General features: G+C 47.5%; 1 protein-coding gene across 3 annotated transcripts in view; it reads right to left on the reverse strand.

Moving 5' to 3' along the window:
* Positions 1–22,784, reverse strand: part of GDPD5 (glycerophosphodiester phosphodiesterase domain containing 5) — a 168,423-nt gene that overhangs the window by 44,383 nt on the left and 101,256 nt on the right. For all 3 annotated transcript variants that reach the window (XM_083499662.1, XM_083499661.1, XM_083499663.1), the window contains exon 3: positions 4,703–4,806. In XM_083499662.1, the coding sequence (XP_083355788.1) occupies positions 4,703–4,806 (104 nt within the window). The remainder of the gene's footprint in view (positions 1–4,702; positions 4,807–22,784) is intronic.

A 22,784-nucleotide genomic window follows, 5' to 3' on the forward strand; every position in this document is an offset into this window, starting at 1 on the left:
TGGTGCCCCGCAAGACGAATGCCTCGCAAGACGGAAAACTCGCTAGACGAAAGAGTTTTCCGTTTTGGAGGTGCTTCGCAAAACGAATTTCCTATGGGCTTGCTTCGCAAGACGACAATGTCTTGCGAGTTCCTGCTAGGTTTTTTTCCTCCCCCCTTTTTTCTAAGCCACTAAGCCGCTTATCAGCTGATCCAATCAGCAGATAAGCCGCTAAAAGCGCTAATAGCGCTAATCCGTCAATGGGCTTGCTTCGCAAGACAAAAAACCGCTAGACGAAGAGAATCACAGAACGGATTATTTTCGTCTTGCGAGGCACCACTGTATATGAATATCCAGCACTGGGCTGGTGAGGAGGCTAAGAGATGCCCCTTGGCCCGAGGTTAGGTTCGTGGCTGCGTGGAGATTCGAACCCTGCTCTCCCAGGTCCTAGTCAGACACTCTAAACCAGAGGTTCTCAACCTGTGGGTCCCCAGATGTTTTTGGACTACAACTCCCATCATGCCTAGCCAGCATGGCCAGTGGTCAGGGATGATGGGAGTTGTAGTCCAACGACATCTGGGGACCCACAGCTTGAGAACTGCTGCAAACCATTACGCCACACTGGCTCTCATATCACAAAGTTGCTGTACATGAAGCACTGCACGGGGATCTTCCCTGCTGTTTTCCAACGTATTTCTTTTCAATAAGAAATTCGTTGTGTGGCACAGAGCATTTTTTAATTCTGAAACTGTGGCCCAGAGGAAAAAAAGTTCGAGAACCACACTGATCTGGCAGCGACACCCCCCAAGAGCTGTCCCCATAAATCTCTGCCACAAGCGCTGACTCCATCCCATCCCAGACAAAAATGTCAAAATTTGCATTTAAATAGAGACACACTTCCTAATAAAGCTCGCTAAACCCAAAGTTAATTAAAGAGAGAGAGGAGAAGACAGTGAGCCTCTGTGCAAGGATCAAAATGAACCCCTGAAGAGCGAGTTGGGTAAAGTTAATTCAGGAGGGGAAGAAATGGAGGCAGTGAGAGATTGTACTTTCTTGGGTTCCATGATCACTGCTTCTTGGGAGAAAAGCAATGACAAACCTAGACAGCATCTTAAAAAGTAGAGACATCACCTTGCCAACAAAGGTCCGTATAGTTAAAGCAATGGTTTTCCCAGTAGTGATGTATGGAAGTGAGAGCTGGACCATAAAGAAGGCTGATCACGAAAGAATGGATGCTTTTGAATTATAGTGCTGGAGGAGACTCTTGAGAGTCCCATGGACTGCAAGAAGATCAAACTGATCCATTCTGAAGGAAATCAGCCCTGAGTGCTCACTGGAAAGACAGATCCTGAAGCTGAGACTGCAATACTCCAAAGTTTTGGTTATTAAAGGATTTCCATAGTTAACAATGGTACGTATGTTCCTGTTTTCACAGAATCCTAGCATTGGAAGGGACCCAGGGGTCATCTAGTCCAACCCCCCTGCAATGCGGGAATCTTGGGCTGAAGCATCCAACCCCAAGTCATAGAGTATGTTCTACAGATCAGTTACAATCCTCTTTTAAAGCCATCTAGGTTGGTGGCCATCAGTGCACCCTGTGGCAAGGAGTTCCATAGTTTAACGGTGCACTGTGCAGGGGGGGAACATATGAGTATATTACATATTTTTAGATAGATAGATAGATAGATAGATAGATAGATAGATAGATAGATAGATAGTGTCCTTCAGCTCTCTATATTGGACAAACAGGCCAAACCTTACGCCAAAGAATAAACGGACATAAATCTGACATCAAGAATCACAAAACACAGAAACCAGTAGGAGAACACTTCAATCTCCCAGGACATTCTATACAAGATCTCAAAGTAGCTGTTTTACTACAAAGGAATTTCAGAAATAGACTGGAAAGAGAAGCTGCTGAATTGCAACTCATTACCAAACTTAAAACCATGGAGAGACCTGGTCTGAACAAAGACATTGGATTCTTATCTCATTATACATGACTAGCCATTTCTCACCTTCTCACCCCTTGCCTTTTCCTGTAAGACCTATTACAGTCGTTAAGAGTCGTCAACAGGCTCATCTCAGCTATCTGCCAATCTCCCATTCCCACCACCCTTCTGAGTAATACCCCTCCCCACCTTCTCACTATATAGAAGGATCTGGCAACTTCTGTTTCAGTGTATCTGAAGAAGTGTGCATGCACACGAAAGCTCATACCAAGAACTAACTTAGTTGGTCTTTAAGGTGCTACTGGAAGGAATTTTTTTATTTTGACTATGGCAGACCAACACGGCTACCTATCTGTAACTGTAGATAGATAGATAGATAGATAGATAGATAGATAGATAGATAGATAGATAATTTATTACGGTCGGAGACCAGCTTATAAAACACACTTGGGGGTACAATCCCAGAAGGGAAACAAACATTTAAAACAACATACAACAATAAATTTAAAATTTATAAATGCGATAAGCATATAGACACTTAAACTTTAAGATAAGCTACCGCAGAGAGATGACCCAGAGTCACCCATGAAGTTTGGGGATTTTCTTAACAAACTAGTTTGGGTTGGGGGATGGTCTGCACCTAAAGATCTGTACACAGAATCTGGTGACCATCCGGGTCGTCTTCTGATCTTTGCCTAACAGGAAAAGGTCAAGTTTTTGCTTTTCTGGGAGGTCAGCGAGCCTCACCAGCAGGGGATCAATGGTCTCACTACGTGCCTCTTCCTAAAAGGGACATTTAAAGAACAAGTGCTCTGGGCTTCCTATCTCCCCCAATGAACAGGCGCAAAGTCTCTGAGCATATGGGACTTTTTAAAAGGCTCCTTCCAGAACCGGCAAGGGCAAAGCCAAGCTTCTGGTGAGTGTAAAAGCCTTTCCTGCATTTTTGGATATGAGAAAGAAGAGATATGCTGCCAGTGCGGCTATCTCTCTCTCAAATTCTCCAGTTTTTACATATTTTTATTGATTGATTTGAATAATACAATCATAGACTCCTAGAGTTGGAAGGGACCCGGTGGTCATTTAGTCCAACCCCCTGAAATAAAAGGAATCTCAACTCAAGCTTCCATGACATGTTTAAAAATGCCATTATTACATGTTTTCATTATTTCTATGTATCTCCCTTCTTTCCTTCTGAAGAAGCCCAGGTCAAAAAGCACCCCGGTGACAAAACGGGGCAATGAAAAATAAGAATAAAAACATGTTTCGAACATTTGAAAATGATTAAAAGCGTCTGACAACGCATGTCTTGCACGTACTGCACGGTGGTCCGTTCTGCACTCGCCACACCCATTAATGGAACGCAGCCCTTCCCTCTTTGCATCCCAGGGCTGGCCAAGACACAGCGAGGGTCTCGGCTGGGGAAGAAAAAGGGTCTCCCACAGTAAACCAAAGTCATATTGGCAAAAGCCCCAGAAGGGAGAGGTTCCCTGAAGTGGGATTACAGCAGTCAGTTCTGGATCCTGGCAAGAGCTCAGGAAAGGAAATTCCACAATCGAGAGCCAGCCACTAAGAAAACTTCCTTAAAGAATTTGGCAGAAGCAGGCACGCAAGCTATTAAAAAAACAACACAGAATGTTAGATCCTATGCAAGATGCCCAGGGCCGGATATAGGTTTGATGAGGCCCTCAGCTACTGAAGGCAATGGGGCCCTTTATATGTCCAGCTGTCCTTTGTCAACAACAAATTGTCCCTGTTTTTTGTGCTGAATACCGTATTTTTCGCACCATGGGATGCAGTTTTTCCGTCTTAAAAACTAAGGGGGAAAGTCTGTGCGTCCTATGGAGCGAATGCAGGGGGAGAGGCAAGGTGGAAAAGCCCCCAAGATAATAATAATAATAATAATAATAATAATAATAATAATAATAATAATAATAATTTATTTATACCCCACCCATCTGGCTAAGTTTCCCCAGCCACTCTGGGTGGCTCCCAATCAGTGTTAAAAACAGTACAGCGTTACATATTAAAAACTTCCCTGAACAGGGCTGCCTTAAGATGTCTTCTGAATGTCAGGTAATTATTTATCTCTTTGACATCTGATGGGAGGGCGTTCCACAGGGCGGGCGCCACTACCGAGAAGGCCCTCTGTCTGGTTCCCTGTAGCCTCACTTCTCGCAGGGATGGAACCGCCAGAAGGCCCTCGAAGCTGGACCTCAGTGTCCGGGCAGAATGATGGGGGTGGAGACATTCGTTCAGGTCTACTGGACTGAGGCCGTTTAGGGCTTTAAAGGTCAGCACCAACACTTTGAATTGTGCTCGGAAACATACTGGGAGCCAATGCAGATCTCTCAGAACCGGTGTTATGTGGTCTTGGGGACCGCTCCCAGTCACCAGTCCAGCTGCCGCATTCTGGATTAATTGCAGTTTCCGGGTCACCTTCAAAGGTAGCCCCACGTAGAGTGCATTGCAGTAGTCAAAGCGGGAGATAACTAGAGCATGCACCACTCTGGCGAGACAGCTCGCAGGCAGGTAGGGTCTTAGCCTGCGTACCAGATGGAGCTGGTAGACAGCTGCCCTGGACACAGAGTTAACCTGCGCCTCCATGGACAAGCTTCGCGCGGCTCTTGCGGGCTTTTCCCCAGGAGGGAGAAGGGACTGACGCTGGGACTTTCTGCACACAGGGCGCCTGCTTCCCCCACTTGGCCCACGTCCCGCTCCCAACCTCCCCCAGTAAAGGTAAGAGGTAAAACACGCTCCCTTTCTCTACTCACCAGTTGATCTCATTGTAGTCGTTGTGCGCTTCCCACCAGAAGTAAAACCAGATCAGGGTCAGGAAGAAAGAGAAGGTGAGGATTAAGAACCAGAGGCGCTCCCACTGCGGAGGCAAAAAGAAAAGAAGAAATGTGAGAGGCTGGTGGGGCTAGTAAAGGGCGTTTAGGTACCATCCAAAAAGGACAAAAGAGAGCAAATATTTGCACAAAATCTGCATGGGCTGATTTATACTGATATCAGCCACTCGGTCAGTTTTATTGCACATAGCCAAAGGCTGCTGCAATGTACACAGAATCATTCAACGATTAAAAGAAAATATACCGGATTGACACAAAAAACTTAAAACATTTATATTATCAAGACCTTACCTACTCTAAACAGAGCTATAAAAGTACCTTAATATACAAGTTAAAACGTTAAACAATAAAATTTATAAGCTAAAATTATCACATGGCCACTAATATATTAAAAATTAATGTTAATTAATACAATGTGCAATTATATTCGGAGTTTGGTGATAAAGATAGAATATAGCTTGATGTAGATAGGGTCAAATAAATTCATCTCCTTGGGCTGGTTTATACTGATATATGCAAATCCAGAAATAATGGCATTCTCTCTCTCTCTGCACAAACAAACATGTTAACCTCTCACCATCGTGAGGAAGGGTGAGCTCAGTCTGTGTCCAGGGAACGACAACACCCCCTATCCTCCATTCTCGCTTCTCTGGGATTTATTTATTTTTCTGGCAAACCCTTCTGCCCATCTGTGCCTCCAAAAAAAGCCACAGTGCTGCCACCACGTTGCCAAACAATGGGAGGATGACATAGGCTATGAAATTAACCCCACTCAATGGACCAAAATGTGGTCGAAACCCCCCTTTAAATCCATATCAACGAAAAGAAAAGAACTCTCTCTAAAACTCACCTACAGGTGATACCTAACACCAAGAAAACTAGTGCTAATACACCCAGGAACTTCACCAAAATGCTGGAGAGGGTGCACCTCCACAGGCACATACCTCCACATGTGGTGGGAGTGCCCCAGAATCCAACTATTCTGGGCAACAACCATACAAGAAATAAATAAAATAACCAAGCAAGGCGCAGCCTGACTCCCTCCTCTGGCAACCTGCATAGAATTTTGCTTAATTGGTTGCCATCAATTTGATTTTAATTAATTTTTATAATGAAATATTTTTAGATTGTGTGACTATTTGACTGTTTGATTATTTGATTGTTGTTAGCCGCCCTGAGCCCGGCTTCGGCTGGGGAGGGCGGGATATAAATAAAATTTATTATTATTATTATTATAAGTATTAGATATCACCCCAGAACTGACCTTACTAAACATCTTCCAAGACAATAATGCCCGCTTACACCATAAAGAACTCATAACCCACCTACTTTCAGCAGCCAGAAGCATCATAGCCAGACACTGGAGAGACCTGTCAGGAGTAAAAATGGACCAACGGTACCAAATAGTATGGGAAACAGCCCTACTAGAAAAATTAACCAATAAACTGACACGGGGACAAATAGAAGAAGACACCTTCACCCCGGTATGGCTCCCCTTTATCACATACACAGCCCAACAAGACAATGACCAAAAAACCCCCCAACAGCATACAAATCAATATGGCTAACTTGATCCAAAACACCCACCAACCCCACTCACCCACCACCTTGCCCAACACCACGGCTTGCCCCCTTGCCAGCCTGGGCAAGGTGCGTGGAAATCCTGGGCTTCCCAGACGACAAGACAAAATCTCAGCCTTGCTGATGTGGTCCAAGGGAAACCAGAGGAAGAGTTGACAGAAGGAGGTGTGTACAAGGCACCATCCAACCGCCTTAGGGACTCCGCTCTGGATTTTGGTAGGGTTGACTCCTAAGCCTTTTCTCCTCTCGGAGATATCCCGCAAGGCAGCGAAGGTTTAGGATCAGAGTTTTCCTTCTCCTGGATAAGATACCTACGTTGATAAGCCCCATCTGCCCATGGAGACTTTTATCACATGTGGTGGACTTGTGATAAAGTTAAGAACTTTTGGGAATTAATTTACAATGAACTCAAGAAAATATATAAATACACCTTTCCCCAAAAAGCCAGAAGCCTTTTGGTTGGGTTTGACGGGGAAGGAAATTAAGAAAGCGGACCAATGACTCTTTATGTACGCCACAGCAGCGGCAAGAAACATGCTTGCCCAAAACTGGAAATTGCAAGAAATTCCTACTACTGCGGAGTGGCAGACGAAAATGATGAGTTACACGGAGCTAGCCAAACTGATGGGAAGAATTCGGGATCAGGACGATCAGAGGTTTCGAGAAAGTTGGAGTAAATTTATGGTGTATATAAAGGACAATTGTAAAACTCTAAAAAGAATGGCAGGATTCAAATGGCTCCTACAATGTACAACAGATATAAGGTTAAAAAGTAGAACCCGCGACATAAGAAAATAAGGGATACCTGCTGAAGGGATGGAGGGAAGTTGCAAGCTCGGCAGAGCTAAAAGTATTTATGTGATTTCATGTATAGTGGTGCCTCGCAAGACAAAAAGGATCCGTTCTGTGATTCTCTTCGTCTAGCGGTTTTTTCGTCTTGTGAAGCAAGCCCATTGGCGGATTAGCGGATTAGCGCTATTAGCGGCTTTTAGCGGCTTATCTGCTGATCGGATCAGCTGATAAGCGGCTTAGCGGCTTAGAAAAAGGGGGGGAAAGGGAAAAAAACCAGCAGGAACTCGCAAGACATTGTCGTCTTGCGAAGCAAGCCCATAGGAAATTCGTTTTGCGAAGCACCTCCAAAACAGAAAACTCTTTCGTCTAGCGAGTTTTCCGTCTTGCGAGGCATTCATCTTGCGGGGCACCACTGTATTGTATTGTAAAAGTATGTATAAGGAAAATAATAAAAAAATATTTTATTTTATTTTTAAAAAAGACAAGCCACATCTGTCCCTCACTTCCCTCTACAGCACGTGCAGAAATCGCCTTTTTGACCTTTGGACTCATTCTTGGTCTCAAGGCTATCTTTGCATCTTCCCCCTCTTGGTCTCAAGCCTATCTTAACTCACTTAGTTTAGCCAGACAGTCAAAGCCAGGGGCCAGCAAACTTACTGGTGTCTCCAGTGCCGATCGCGCGGCGGGCCGGAGGGCGGGGGAGAGCGTGCCCATACGCGCGCACACACACTATTTACGGCGCACTTCCGGGTCAGAGGAGCACTGGAAATAGCTTGTGCACATACACAAGCGTTATTTGCGCATGCGCAAGGGTTATTTCCGGTGCACATCTGGGTCGGAGGAGCACCGGAAATAGCTTGTGCGCATGTGCACCGGCCTCCACCGACCCGGATGTGTGCCGCAAATAACACTTGCACGCGCAAAATAACGCTTGCGCATGCGCAAATAGCGCTTGCACATGTGCACAAGCTATTTCCGGTGCTCCTCTGACCCAGAAGTGGGCAGCCATGCAGCACAGCGCTGGTAAGAGCGGGTGACGGTGGGGGTCGCCGTGGGCCAGATAAACGAGTCCCTCAGGCCTCATCTGGCCTGCGGATCTTAGTTTGGGGACCCCTGGTCAAAGCCATTTCCTGGTGTGTGCCGCTGTCGCCTGCTGACAGCTTCTAGGAACCACATGTGAGAGCTGAGTGCAGGTAAAGGTAAAGGGACCCCTGACCATTAGGTCCAGTCGTGGCCGACTCTGGGGTCGTGGCGCTCATCTCGCTTTACTGGCCGAGGGAGCCGGCGTACAGCTTCCGGGTCATGTGGCCAGCATGACTATGCCGCTTCTGGTGAACCAGAGCAGCGCACGGAAACGCCGTTTACCTTCCTGCCGGAGCGGTACCTATTTATCTACTTGCACTTCGTGCTTTCGAATTGCTAGGTTGTCAGGAGCTGGGACCGAGCAACGGGAGCTCACCCCGTCGTGGGGATTCGAACCGCCGACCTTCTGATTGGCAAGTCCTAGGCTCTGTGGTTTAACCCACAGCACCACCCGTGTCCCAGTAGGACCCTGAGTGCAGGGTGGGGGCCAAAGGTGAATAAAAGACCCCAGAAGGACATGTGCGTCCCCACCAGAGGTACTACCCTGCCCCTAACACAACATACACCCTCTGAAGATACAGTATATAAAATCAGAGATAACCTTGAGCGTCATTCAAAACAAGGGTGACAGCAATTTCGATAAATAAACCAAGTAAGGTTTTGTGGTTTTTTAAAAGGAGGTCATTAACTTTTTTTGCATTTAACAAGCCAGCATCTCATTTGGCTTTCCTGACCTCTGGGGGCTACTATGTCATCCGTCTTCCGCTTCAGCTGCTGTGATGGAAAGGGGTTGGGTTGCTCTGCCAATCTGTGCCTTCCCCCGCGACATTTTATGTATCTCCCATGTCATGCAACGTCCCAGTGAGACGTAGCTTCATAAAAGGCGGACAAGATTAACGAGAGAAATGATATGTGTGTGTCAGAGGCATAGCTATGGCAGAGGCCCACGGCTAAAATTTATTCTGCGCAAGTTTAAATTAGAGAGCCGTATCTCTGAAGCCAATGTAATAGCAACAGTTTTACGGCCAGAATAAATGTTCCAACTCAATACAGTTCTGGTTACCACAGCTCAAAAAAAATGATACCGTGTTAGTCCAGCTTTTAATTCATTAAAATGTCTTACCAAACTGTCCACAGGGCTTAGCAGAATAGATTAAAAGTGAATTTACAAACCCGGTGCACCCGAAAGCCGGCAGCAAACGGAAAGCATTTGACCTCAACGCAGAGCCCAAAACTATAAATTAGGAGAGGTCCTTTGTTGCTTGACTAGCAGCCCTGAAAGTTAGTATTCACTTGCGGGGCAATTCCCGCCCCCTCCCACAGTTGGAATAAATAAAGACACTGGACACAAGAATTTAGGCTAATGGGCGAAAAATGGCCACAACTTTATTGATTACAAGTATGAGCGGTACAGTGGTGCCCCGCAAGACGAATGCCTCGCAAGACGGAAAACTCGCTAGACGAAAGAGTTTTCCGTTTTGGAGGTGCTTCGCAAAACGAATCTCCTATGGGCTTGCTTCGCAAGACGACAATGTCTTGCGAGTTCCTGCGGGGGTTTTTCCCTCCCCCCTTTTTTCTAAGCCGCTAAGCCGCTTATCAGCTGATCCGATCAGCAGATAAGCCGCTGAAAGCCGCTAATAGCGCTAATCCGCTAATCCGTCAATGGGCTTGCTTCGCAAGACGAAAAAACCGCTAGACGAAGAGAATCACAGAACAGATTCTTTTCGTCTTGCGAGGCACCACTGTATTGGCTTTAGGCATTGGGACTATCAGACTAACTGGTATAAAACCAGGAAGGGTTAAGCACCAACAGGGGGAGCCCCTGAGATGCACATCCCTAGGCGCTCCCCAAAGGGTTACCGCTCGGGAGCGCGCTTTAGGCCCTAGCCTCCATAGGTTTCGGACAAGGCGACGCCCCCCGGAGTCCTTTATCGGACTACCCTTCAACGTTTGGGGGAGGTGATGGCGTTCCTCCCCCCCCGACTCATTTGCATAATAATACCCCTGCCAATGCCTAACCACCAAACCAAGGTGTTGTGACGTTTTGCTACGAGGTAGGCGAAAAAACCAAGTGGCTTCCAAAATACAGCCAATTAGCCAAATGGAAAAACTCCTACCAGGCCCCTTGCGGCGACCAGCCGAATCCCATAGCAAAGTCCAAATGAAAACCTAAATGGCGGGTGGGTGGGAAACCTCAGCTGGCTGAAGGAAAAGAAAGGGGCGAGCAAGGGCTGCCCCGACCTTAAATGACCTGACCTAACCCCGCCCCTGTCGCCAGCTGATTGGCTGACGCCGTAAGAGATAATCCCCGGGATTCCCAAGTCCCGAGGGGCTGAGTTAGCCCCGCGAGGTTGTAGATGGGGCGTGAGCCCGCAACCCACCCCCCTCCTTATGTCGGGAGTGGCTTTATCTTCACAACAGCCCTGTGAGGAAGACTAAGCAGGAGATTCCAATTTTTCAAAGCAGAAATTTCAGCCCAAAGTCGCATATCCAATATCCTTTTCGCCATGGCACACTGGAATTCTGAAATTGCTTTCTACACACATATTACTGTAAAGGTCAGGCGCAGATTTCATAAGCATGATCTCTGCTACGGAATACGCAGATATTGATACAACTGCCGTTTAATGCTATTCTTCTATTGATTGCCTAATCTCATTGACATTTCAACGAAATCTATCAGCCTGCCAGATTCTGGCTTTTAAAAGGGAAGAGGGACACAGAGACCCAGTGAAGGAAGGGCTGTGTGGCGAGCCCTTAAGACTACAGTGGTGCCTCGCAAGACGAAAAGAATCCGTTCCGCGAGTCTCTTCGTCTTGCGGTTTTTTCGTCTTGCGGAGCAAGCCCATTAGCGGCTTAGCGGATTAGCGCTATTAGCGGCTTAGCGGGCTTAGCGGATCAGCTGATAAGTGGCTTAGCGGCTTAGCGGATCAGCTGATAAGCGGCTTAGCGGATCAGCTGATAAGTGGCTTAGCGGCTTAGCGGATCAGCTGATAAGCGGCTTAGCGGATCAGCTGTTAAGCGGCTTAGCGGCTTAGGATCAGCTGATAAGCGGCTTAGAGGCTTAGCGGATCAGCTGATAAGCGGCTTAGCGGATCAGCTGTTAAGCGGCTTAGCGGCTTAGGATCAGCTGATAAGCGGCTTAGCGGCTTAGAAAAAGGGGGGGGGACCCGCAGGAACTCGCAAGACATTTTCGTCTTGCGAAGCAAGCCCATAGGAGATTCGTTTTGCGAAGCCCCTCCAAAACGGAAAACCCTTTCGTCTAGCGGGTTTTCCGTCTTGCGAGGCATTCGTCTTGCGGGGCACCACTGTATTACAGAAGGTAACCTCAGGAGCTGGATTTGTTAAAGGGGTGGGTACCTGAAGGAAAGTACCGCCTCAGAAAGGAACCAAACAAAAAAGCCGAAAGCTCTGTGAAACGAATTAAATTAAACTAGCGTATCAATTCTGAAATAACCTGAGTTTTCTCCACTTGTATTTTACTACAATGGATGCTTGGGTTGCGAACGTGATCCGTGCGGGATGCACGTTCGCAACCCACAGCGTTCGCAACCCACAGTGTTCGCAACCCACAGCAGCACATCTGTGCACACGCGGGTTGCGATTTAGCACTTCTGCACATGCGCAAAGTGCGATTTAGAGCTTCTGCACATGCACAACCGCCAAAACCCGGAAGTAACCCGTTTCGGTACTTCTGGGTTTTGGTGGTCCGTAACCCGAGAAAACGTAACCTGAAGCATCTGTAACCCGAGGTATGACTGTACCTTGCTTTAAAAATAATTCGTTACTGTTTATTTGAAGAATCCCAACTTATCGGTTATCCCCCACACAAAGATCCCCCATGAGATTCTCTGGGATAGTTAGCATTTGTTTTAAGGGCTGTTCAGTGAGATGGGGGCAACATAGGTAAGAGAGAGCAGGCAAGTTGGCACGAGCGGTAACTGAGGCGTCGGGCCCGTCGCAGGTGCCAGGGGTGCAGTTCCTGACATCCTCCTTTAACGCTGACTTAGGTGCTGACAGACACGGCTGAATGTTCATAACAACAGCAGCAGCAACAACAACAACAACAACAACAACAACAACTTTATTATTTGTACCCCACCCATCTGACTGGGTTTCCCCAGCCACTCTGGGCGGCTTCCAACAAAGACCAAAAATACACTAAAATGTCACACATCAAAAACTTCCCTGGCCAGGGCTGCCTTCAGATGTCTTCTAAAAGTCTGGTAGTTGTTTTTCTCTTTGATATCTGGTGGGAGGGTGTTCCGCAGGGCGGGCGCCACCACTGAGAAGGCCCTCTGCCTGGTTCCCTGCAGCTTTGCTTCTCGCAATAAGGGAACCGCCAGAAGGCCCTCGGTGCTGGACCTCAGTGTCCGGGTAGAACGATGGGGGTGGAGACACTCTTTCAGGTCTACTGGACCGAGGCCATTTAGGGCTTTCAAGTTCAGCACCAACACTTTGAATTGTGCTCGGAAACGTACTGGGAGCCAATGTAGGTCCTTCAAGACCAGTGTTATGTGGTCTCGGCTGCTCCCAGTCACCAGTCTAGCTGCCACATTCTGGATTAGTTGTAGTTTCCGGGTCGCCTTCAAAGGTAGCCCCACACAGAGCGCATTGCAGTAGTCCAAGCGGGAGATAACCAGAGCATGCACCACTCCTAAACATTCTGTAACACGTAAAGAAGAGCTTACTGGATCAGGCCAATGGCTCATCGAGTCCAGCATACTCTTCTCACAATGGCTGGTCAGGTGCCTGTGGGAAACCCACAAACAGTTCTGGGCTGCATCAATAGGAGTATAGCATCTAGATGAAGGGAAGTACCGTATTTTTTGCACCATAACACTCACTTTTTTCCTCCTAAAAAGTAAGGGGAAATGTCTGTGCGTGTTATGGAGGGAATGCCTACGGGTGGCATGCCTACGGATTTTCCTCCTCTAAAAACTACGTGCGTGTTATGGTCGGGTGCGTGTTATAGAGCGAAAAATAGTGCCACTGTATTCTGCTCTGGTCAGACCTCACCTGGAGTACTGTGTCCAGTTCTGGGCACCACAGTTCAAGAAGGACACTGACAAACTGGAACGTGTCCAGAGGAGGGCAACCAAAATGGTCAAAGGCCTGGAAACGATGCCTTCTGAGGAACGGCTAAGGGAGCTGGGCATGTTTAGCCAGGAGAAGAGGAGGTTAAGGGGTGATATGATAGCCATGTTCAAATATATAAAAGGATGTCACATAGAGGAGGGAGAAAGGTTGTTTTCTGCTGCTCCAGAGAAGCAGACACGGAGCAATGGATCCAAACTACAAGAAAGAAGATTCCACCTAAACATTAGGAAGAACTTCCTGACAGTAAGAGCTGTTGGACAGTGGAATTTGCTGCCAAGGAGTGTGGTGGAGTCTCCTACTTTGGAGGTCTTTAAGCAGAGGCTTGACAACCATATGTCAGGAGTGCTCTGATGGTGTTTCCTGCTTGGCAGGGGGTTGGACTCGATGGCCCTTGTGGTCTCTTCCAACTCTATGATTCTATGATTCTATGAAACAGAATCCGGGCACAACAACAAGACCCTCCCCGCGTGTGGTTTCCAACAACCAGAATTCAAAACCATGCCACCTCTGACTGCAGAGGCAGCGCAATGCCAACAACAGCAACATTACAAAGCCATCTAGGTTGGCAGCAGCCATCACTGCCTCATGTGGCAGTGAGTTCCACAGTTTAACTCTCTGCTGCGTGAAGAAGTGCTTTCTTTTATTTGCCCTCGGCAACCTCGGGTCGGGGGGCAGCTGGCAGGAACAGGGGGCAACACAAGCCCGTGTTAGCCAGCTGCTCAACTCTGTATGTGTGTGTGTGTATATATGAGAAGGAATGAGAATCACACTCCTGTGTGGGATAATGAAATGCTAAGTGCATGAGTAATGTGCGTTTAAGAGTCCTAAGTAGAAAGTGTGAGTTGTTGGAATGCAGACACCTGCCAGGGGGTTTCGAGAGAGTGCCAAAGAAGAACAGATACAGAGGTGGCATTATACTCAAAACACATCGCTATCGCCACTTTGAAGGCAATGCCATTAACTCCCAAGCGGTGATTTCGTGAACTTTAAGCTCACGTTTACAAAGGAACGGATTTTTACTACTTTCGGGCTTTATCACCTCTGCATCTTTCCTTTCGTTCCAGAGAAACTGACATGACAGCTTAATCTAGATCCCATTAGTCATCATATCCTAGCGTGCCCTCCCACTCAGCCAACAAAGTCTGTTTGATGTCAAAGAATTCTTCTCGAGCACATTTAGAAAATCGACACTGGCAGAGCAATGCTTTGCGATATGCTCCCACATTCCTCTCCTGGGGAGGGAAGAATTTGTCCGTTTCAGTTTCTCATTTCTCCCCCATCTTAAATTCCGTCTGCCACATTCCTGCACCAGTTTGCAAGCCCTCCATATATATATATATATATATATGCAGGTTTTGGTGTCTTCGGGTGTCTTCCCGTGTAAGAGTTGTAAGAGTGTAAGAGTTGTCGAAACGTCGCCTAGACACCCCAACTCTTACACGGGAAGACACCCGAAGACACCAAAACCTGCATTCCTGTACCCGTGAAAATCTACGAAAGCAAATATATATATATATATATATATATGCAGGTTTTGGTGTCCTCGGGTGTCTTCCCGTGTAAAAGTTGGGGTGTCTAGGCGACGTTTCGACGAGGTCTCACTCGTCATCTTCAGGCTGGTGCTTTCGGCTTCTTGTTACTGGAACAGAGCGGGATCTCAGTGTTTGAGTTCCTATAAATACTGTAGAGGGGTGTGGTGTATTGCCTCAAAAGTTCTGGGCAGAGGGGAAGTTCCCAGGCTAGTGTTCTTTTCTTCTTTTGTTCCTTAATTACTTGAGGGATATCTTGAGTGATTTCTTGAGTGATATTCTGAGTACCACTTAGGTGGGTCATTAGGTGTGGATTAGTTGCTAAAGCCTTCGTGTCTTGACCTCTTGAATTTGTGAAGAGTTTTTCTGGGAAGATGGCTGTACTGCACTTAGTTGTGCTTTGGCTTGGCTTCGTGTATAGGGGCGAGCTGTGGTTTTGTGCCCTGTGCCAGCCAGATCTGTGTAGGGATTGCAGGGGGGTGCAGCATCCGGAGGTGCCACTATGGTTTGGTTACTGGATGGTGTCTGTAATTTATCTGTGGAGAGGGTCTGGGTTTGGGTCTGGTGTGTATATATATATATACACACACACACACAGTCCTCACAAAAGATTCACTTCTCTTAATATGCACACACATTGTTGCATTTCTGCAAAGGTACCAATTATTGTATCCTGCCTTATCTAATACGCCCATTTCTGCAGAGCAATCTTCTGTAGCATAACGCCTTTTTGCATGCTCCTTTTACAAACATATGCATTCCTAGGGAATCTTCCCCAAAATAACCTGCCTTTTCCCCCTGCACGTTTACTGGGTTGGAAAACTATGCCGCAAAATTTGGAGAAGTGAAAGTTTCAAAGGATGGCTGCATTCTGGGTCACAGAATCATAAAACTGGAAGGGACAACAATGATCACGTAGTCCAACCCCCGGAAATGCAGGAATATGCAACTGTCTCTTACGAGGATCGAACCCGCAACCTTGGCATTATCAGCACCACACTCTAACCAACTGAGCTATCTCTGTTGTTTCAGGAAATGAGACTTAAAGGTAAAGGTAAAGGGACCCCTGACCAGGTCCACTCGTGACCGACTCTGGGGTTGCGGCGCTCATCTCGCTTTACTGGCTGAGGGAGCCGGCATACAGCTTCCGGGTCATGTGGCCAGCATGACTAAGCCGCTTCTGGCGAACCAGAGCAGCACACAGAAACGCTGTTTACCTTCCGGCCGGAGTGGTACCTATTTATCTACTTGCACTTTGACGTGCTTTCGAACTGCTAGGTTGGCAGGAGCAGGGACCGAGCAACAGGAGCTCACCCCATGGCGGGGATTTGAACCGCCAACCTTCTGACTGGCAAGTCCTGGGCACAGTGGTTTAACCCACAGCGCCACCCACGTCCCCTAAATGATACTTAGATAGGTTCAAATTATGACACAATACGAGCTAATTTTCTGCCCATTCGTATTCTTTGCTTTCTCGAGTAAAGAACAAGGCAGGCAGGAATCTTCTTTGACATTCCCTCATAGCTGAGTAAAATTGACTTCCATGAACACGGTGTTAACAGTAAGTCCGTAAGTGACTGTGGAGGCCAATTCTGGATCCATACGTCCTTCCACAGTGGGGACATTGGTTTCTCAGTAGGAGTTGATCACGGTGAGGGTTTGCCCAGCGTGCCTTCCTCTTAGCACATTTCTCACTTGCATCCTGAGTTTGAGCGTCTTCAAACCATATGACACCTTTGGTATATAGGCTGTTCTCCAACTGGAGCGCTTGCAGGCCAGTGTTTCCCAGTTGTCGGTGTTTATACTATTATTATTTTTTTTTAGATTTGCATTGCCAGAGTCTTTAAGCCTCTTTTGTTGACCACCAGCATTACACTTTCCATTTTTAAGTTTGGAATAGAGTACAGTGGTACCTTGGTTTAAGAACAGTCCGGTTTAAGAATGATTTGGTTTGCAAACTCCGCAAAACCAGAAATAGTGTCTTGGTTTGACAACTTTACCTCGGTCTAAGAACGGAATCCAAACGGTGGAAGGGCAGCGGCGGTGGGAGGCCTCATTAGGGAAAGCACGCCTCGGTTTAAGAATGGTTTCGGTTTAAGAACAGACTTCTGGAATGGATTAAGTTCATAAACCAAGGTACCACTGTAGTTGCTTTGGAAGACGACAACCAGGCATCCAAACAACATGACCAGTCCAATGAAGAGGATGTTGAAGAACCATCGCTTCAACACTGGTGATCTTTGCTTCTTCCAGTACACTGGCATTAGTTCGCCTGTCTTCCCAAGTGATGTGTAAAAAAATTTGGAGACACCGAATCTTTTGAGGAGTTGGAGATGCCGTTTATAAGTGGTCCATTTTTCACAAGCATACAAGTAAGGTCGGCAGTACAACAGCTTCGTAAGCAAGGAGGCTCTCACTAAAGCATCCTCAAGGCGGAACAGAAATAAAATGTGCTAACTTGGCGAAGCTAATACTGGCCGCAAATATTGTTTTGTTGATTGAACAGGGATGCCTCTGACCCAAGGTCCGCTGATTAAAACCAATGAGGGGAAACAGAGAAGGGCGTTTTCAGTTGCGGTTTCACAGTTACAGAATTCTCTACTGAGTAAGGTCTGCCTGAGCTCAGCCCTTCCCTGCTTTTTCGGGTGGTGAAGTCACACAACGCAGGGGTGTTAGCAAAATCTTAACAAAATAAATGGATTTTGTTACCGAAGGGTGGTTTTTTAAAAAATGGTTTTGTTTCGAATATATGCACATGGTTTTGAGAGGATAAACTACTTTCAATGCTCTATCCAGGATGGGAAGCCCAAATACGACAGACAAATAAAATTTTATGCACTGGCAAGAACTGGAGGACGCTAACAGGAAAAAATTTTTTTTTTTTACTTCTTAAAGAGTATTTTAGCATCACAAGCCAAAGGCTCCAATGTTTGCAGAGCTCAACCACTCAGCCTAGTGTCTAGGACGTTTTGAGGCAATTTGCTAAACGTTATGCTGTAATTAAGACCTCAGGCCTGGGGTTGCAATTAATTCCCAGGTAAATGACTTTCCAAGTATATTATAACAACAGCAATTCACAAGCGTATTACCATCTTTGTAAACATAATGCCAATCTTTTGAAACCTGGTTAGTTTTCTTCATTTCCCAACAACTGGGGGATATATATACTTTTAACCAAGATGTCTGAAACTCTGGAGTGCTCCTGCAGCCGATATGGAGCCAGACAGACCAGGGGTTTGACTCTGCATATGTGTGATGGCCTGGGAATCTGATTCAGAGACTGAACCTGAGGAATCCCAGCCTGCACAGGATTCCCCGCTTCCAGGACCAGCTGAGCCGGGGCTGGGGCCTGAGCCTGAAGGGTCCTCACCTGTGCTGGATCCTCAGGTGCAGCCATCAGCTGAGTCTGCTCTGGCTCCTGAGGTGTTGGAGGACACGTTCCTTGCAGGTGCTCCACTCTCAGCCCCATCAGGGGAAGCTGAGGTTGCCTCTGGGTCCAGTAACCCTCCAGCCTCTCCTGAGCTGCAGAGGCTCAGGGCAGAGAGGCGGAAGGAACTAAGTTCCCGCAGGAGGAGTGCTCGCCTCCAGGCCAGGAGAGGCGAGGCACCTGTGGACCGGGGCCGCCTCGGAGGAGATAAATGCCAGCCAGCCCAGTCCCAGGTTGTGGGAGCAACATCATTGGTAACCTGTTCCTGCCAGCAGCTTGTCCTGTTCTCCTGAGTTCCTGACCACACCCGACTCCTCGCTTCGCCCCTCGCTTCGCCCCTGACGGACAGCCTCCTTACCCTCTACCTAGGACCGGACTTAGACCACGCCGCACGGTAAACCCCCCCCCCCCTGGACCAGCACAATAAGGCAGTCTCCTATGCAAGGTGGGCCGTTTAAAAGATAAGCGTACAATAATCCTCAGTTTCTCCCTCACCACAAAAACATAAGCAGGCAAATCTCCCTTCCGGAACACCTGTCGGCATCAGATTAACGCTAAGGAATGTAAAAGGTCTTCTCATGGGATTTAACTAAATTGAACAAGATAATCCTGTAAAAGTGCTGATATCTGAACACAGCAAACCAGGATATAATTTTGTTTCAGCCTAATGAGGCCACTGTCTCATTGAGCACTAGGCATGCCCTCGCTTTCAGAAAATGTCACATGGATAAAAATACGTCTTCACACTGCACACAGTTAAACTATGGAACAACTTGCCACAGGAGACAGCGATGGCTGCCAACCTGGATGTTTTGAAAGAGGGATAGACAAATTCATTGACAGATTCGTTGATGGCTATGCTCTGCCTCTTCTCAGTCTCCTCTTTTTCCAGGCTAAACATGTATGCTCTAGCTGAGATTCCCGCATTGCGAGGGGTTGGACTAGATGACCCTCGGACCCCTTCCAACTCCACAATTCCATGAGAACTGTACACAGCATTCTAAATGCAAGTGCACCATATACAAACCTGCCTAATATTTGACTGCGGAATTTACTTGCATAGGCATGGGATGCTTCTTGGGGGCATATTCAAGCATTGTCAGAAACGACAATGGCAATTGGCAACAGCACCACTCCAGATATCTAAACCTAGCAGCCTCAGGACACTCTGTGGCCCAGAATCTTGTTTGCTTCTGCTGTTCTGTCTTCCAAAGCAAATACAGTGGTACCTCGGGCTAAGAATTTAATTTGTTCTGGAGGTCCATTCTTAACCTGAAACTGTTCTTAACCTGAAGCACCACTTTAGCTAATGGGGCCTCCCGCTGCCGCCGGAGCACGATTTCTGTTCTCATCCTGAAGCAAAGTTCTTAACCCAAGGTACTATTTCTGGGTTAGAGGAGTCTGTAACCTGAAGCGTCTGTAACCTGAAGCGTCTATAACCCGAGGTACCACTGTACTCTATTCTGAACTAAAAGAAATGGAAAGCGTAATGCTGGTGGTCCACAAAAGAGGTTTAAAGACTCTTGCAGGGCAAATCTTAAAAAAAATGAAGTATAAACACCAACAACTGGGAAACACTGGCCTGCGAGCGCTCCAGTTGGAGACGAGCCTTTCCCAAAGGTGTCATGGGCTTTGAAGGCACTCGAACTCAGGACACAAGGGAGAAATGTGCTAAGAGGAAGGCATGCTTGGCAAACCCTCACCGTGATCAACTCCCACCCGGAAACCGATGTCCCCACTGTGGAAGGATGTGTGGATCCAGAATTGGCCTCCACAGTCACTTACGGACTCACTGTTAAAACCGTGTTTATGGAAGACAATCTTACTCGGCTACGAGTGATCACCAAAGAAGAAGAAGAAGCTGTTCTGTGCACACGCTGTTCCCAACGAAGAAATCATCCGCCTCACCCCTCTGACACTGTTCCTTGCTCCAAAAGGCTCTGAGATGCTTGAAGCCAGACCTTTCCTGCAGCGAAGACTTGCTTCTTTAATAGACACACAGGGAGAAAGGATTTGCTTGCTGAGATGGATTTCTGAAGGACAGGGAAAACGAGCGGGCAAGGGCAAAGGAGGACAGGCCGAACTTTGACGGAAGAGTTCGGGCTTATTAGAGAGACGGCTTGTTTGTTCTGTTTGACGCTTGGAGGCAGGCGCATCGCTGAAGCAGAACCAGGAAGGTAGCGGGGCGCATGTCAACCGAGGAGCAGGAGACACAGCGCAAGATGAATGCCCTCCTGCGCCACTAGAGGATGGAGACGGCGCCGAGGAAAGAATTCAAATCACAGGTGCAGGAGGGAGGATCTGCGAGAATACCAAAAGGGAAGCTGGACTAGCCTGGCTTTCCCCCTTGATTCCTGCTTTAAGGAGGTCTTATTTCAATGGGATGCGGGTGGCGCTGTGGGTTAAACCACTGAGCCTAGGACTTGCCAATCAGAAGGTTGGGGGTTCGAATCCCCGCGACGGGGTGAGCTCCCCTTGTTCGGTCCCTGCTCCTGCCAACCTAGCAGTTCAAAAGCACGTCAAAGTGCAAGTAGATAAATAGGTACCACTCTGGCGGGAAGGTAAACAGCGTTTCCGTGTGCTGCTCTGGTTCGCCAGAGCGGCTTAGTCATGCTGGCCACATGACCCGGAAGCTGTACGCCGGCTCCCTCGACCAGTAAAGCGAGATGAGCGGCACAACCCCAGAGTCGGACATGACTGGACCTAATGGTCAGGGGTCCCTTTACCTTTAAGGTGCAACTGGAAGGAATTTTTTTATTTTGTTCCGACTGCGGCAGACCAACACGGCTTCCTACCTGTAACTAACACAGTGGTACTGCGGGTTACATATGCTTCAGGTTACATACACTTCAGGTTACAGACTCCGCTAACCCAGAAATAGTGCTTCAGGTTAAGAACTTTGCTTCAGGATGAGAACAGAAATCGTGCTCCAGCGTCGCCGCGGCAGCAGGAGGCCCCATTACCTAAAGTGGTGCTTCAGGTTAAGAACAGTTTCAGGTTAAGAACGGACCTCCGGAACGAATTAAGTACTTAACCAGAGGTACCACTGTAATAATAATAAACCTCTGCTCTCTCCCCATACCCCGCCATCCTCCCAGCTCTCTTTGATTTCTCCCAGAACGAGCAAAAATTAAGATTTCGACTTTGGCAGGAAGGCTGCTCAAGATGCTTAGAGCTTGCAAAACCGACACCAGCATTCAGGCCCACCCATGCCAAGACTGAGGGTGGGTGTGAGGAAAAGCACAGCCCTTCTCTGCACAAATGAGCACCCTAGCTCACCGCAGAGCAGATCTGAAGCGACGGCTGCCCTGCGCAGGACCCCAAGCGGGTGACTCTGTGTTATTTAAATGCCCGGCTGCCGGGAGAGCCAGAGGGCGGCTTTTTGCCTTTCGCCACCCAAAATAAGCAGCGCGTTCTATGTATAGCCAAACCCAGGGCTGCAATTAATATCAGCGGCCAGGCCTGACTATGGGGAAATGTCACAATGCAGAGGCACTCAAGTGCCACCCTGGGAGGGTAAGGGATCACAAAGAAATTAAAAGGGTTCCTGCTTTAATTTTATGGCCGAAATACCCAGCGGTTCCCAGTCGGGAAATGGAAGGTTCTGAATCATAGAATCATAGAATCATAGAATCATAGAGTTGGAAGAGACCACAAGGGCCATCGAGTCCAACCCCCTGCCAAGCAGGAAACACCATCAGAGCACTCCTGACATATGGTTGTCAAGCCTCTGCTTAAAGACCTCCAAAGTAGGAGACTCCACCACACTCCTTGGCAGCAAATTCCACTGTCCAACAGCTCTTACTGTCAGGAAGTTCTTCCTAATGTTTAGGTGGAATCTTCTTTCTTGTAGTTTGGATCCATTGCTCCGTGGAGCAGCAGAAAACAACCTTTCTCCCTCCTCTATGTGACATCCTTTTATATATTTGAACATGGCTATCATATCACCCCTTAACCTCCTCTTCTCCAGGCTAAACATGCCCAGCTCCCTTAGCCGTTCCTCATAAGGCATCGTTTCCAGGCCTTTGACCATTTTGGTTGCCCTCCTCTGGACACGTTCCAGTTTGTCAGTGTCCTTCTTGAACTGTGGTGCCCAGAACTGGACACAGTACTCCAGGTGAGGTCTGACCAGAGCAGAATACAGTGGCACTATTACTTCCCTTGATCTAGATGCTATACTCCTATTGATGCAGCCCAGAACTGCATTGGCTTTTTTAGCTGCCGCGTCACACTGTTGGCTCATGCTGCAAAGATGAGAGAAATTCATGGAGGAGACGGCTAGCAATGGCTGTTACGACAGCTATTCTCTGCCTCCACGGTCAGAGGCAGGAATGCTCCTAAATCTCAGTTCCTGGAAACCACAGCAGGGGAAAGGACTCTTGTGTTCGAATCCTGCCTGTGAGTTTCCCACAGACTCCTGGTTGCCCGTGGCAACAACAGGATGCTGGACTAGATTATCTAATCCAGCATGTTCTTCTTACCGTATTTTTCG

Source organism: Podarcis liolepis (assembly GCF_965112155.1).
Source record: "Podarcis liolepis genome assembly, chromosome: 4".
NCBI classification, from domain to species: Eukaryota; Metazoa; Chordata; class Lepidosauria; order Squamata; family Lacertidae; genus Podarcis; species Podarcis liolepis.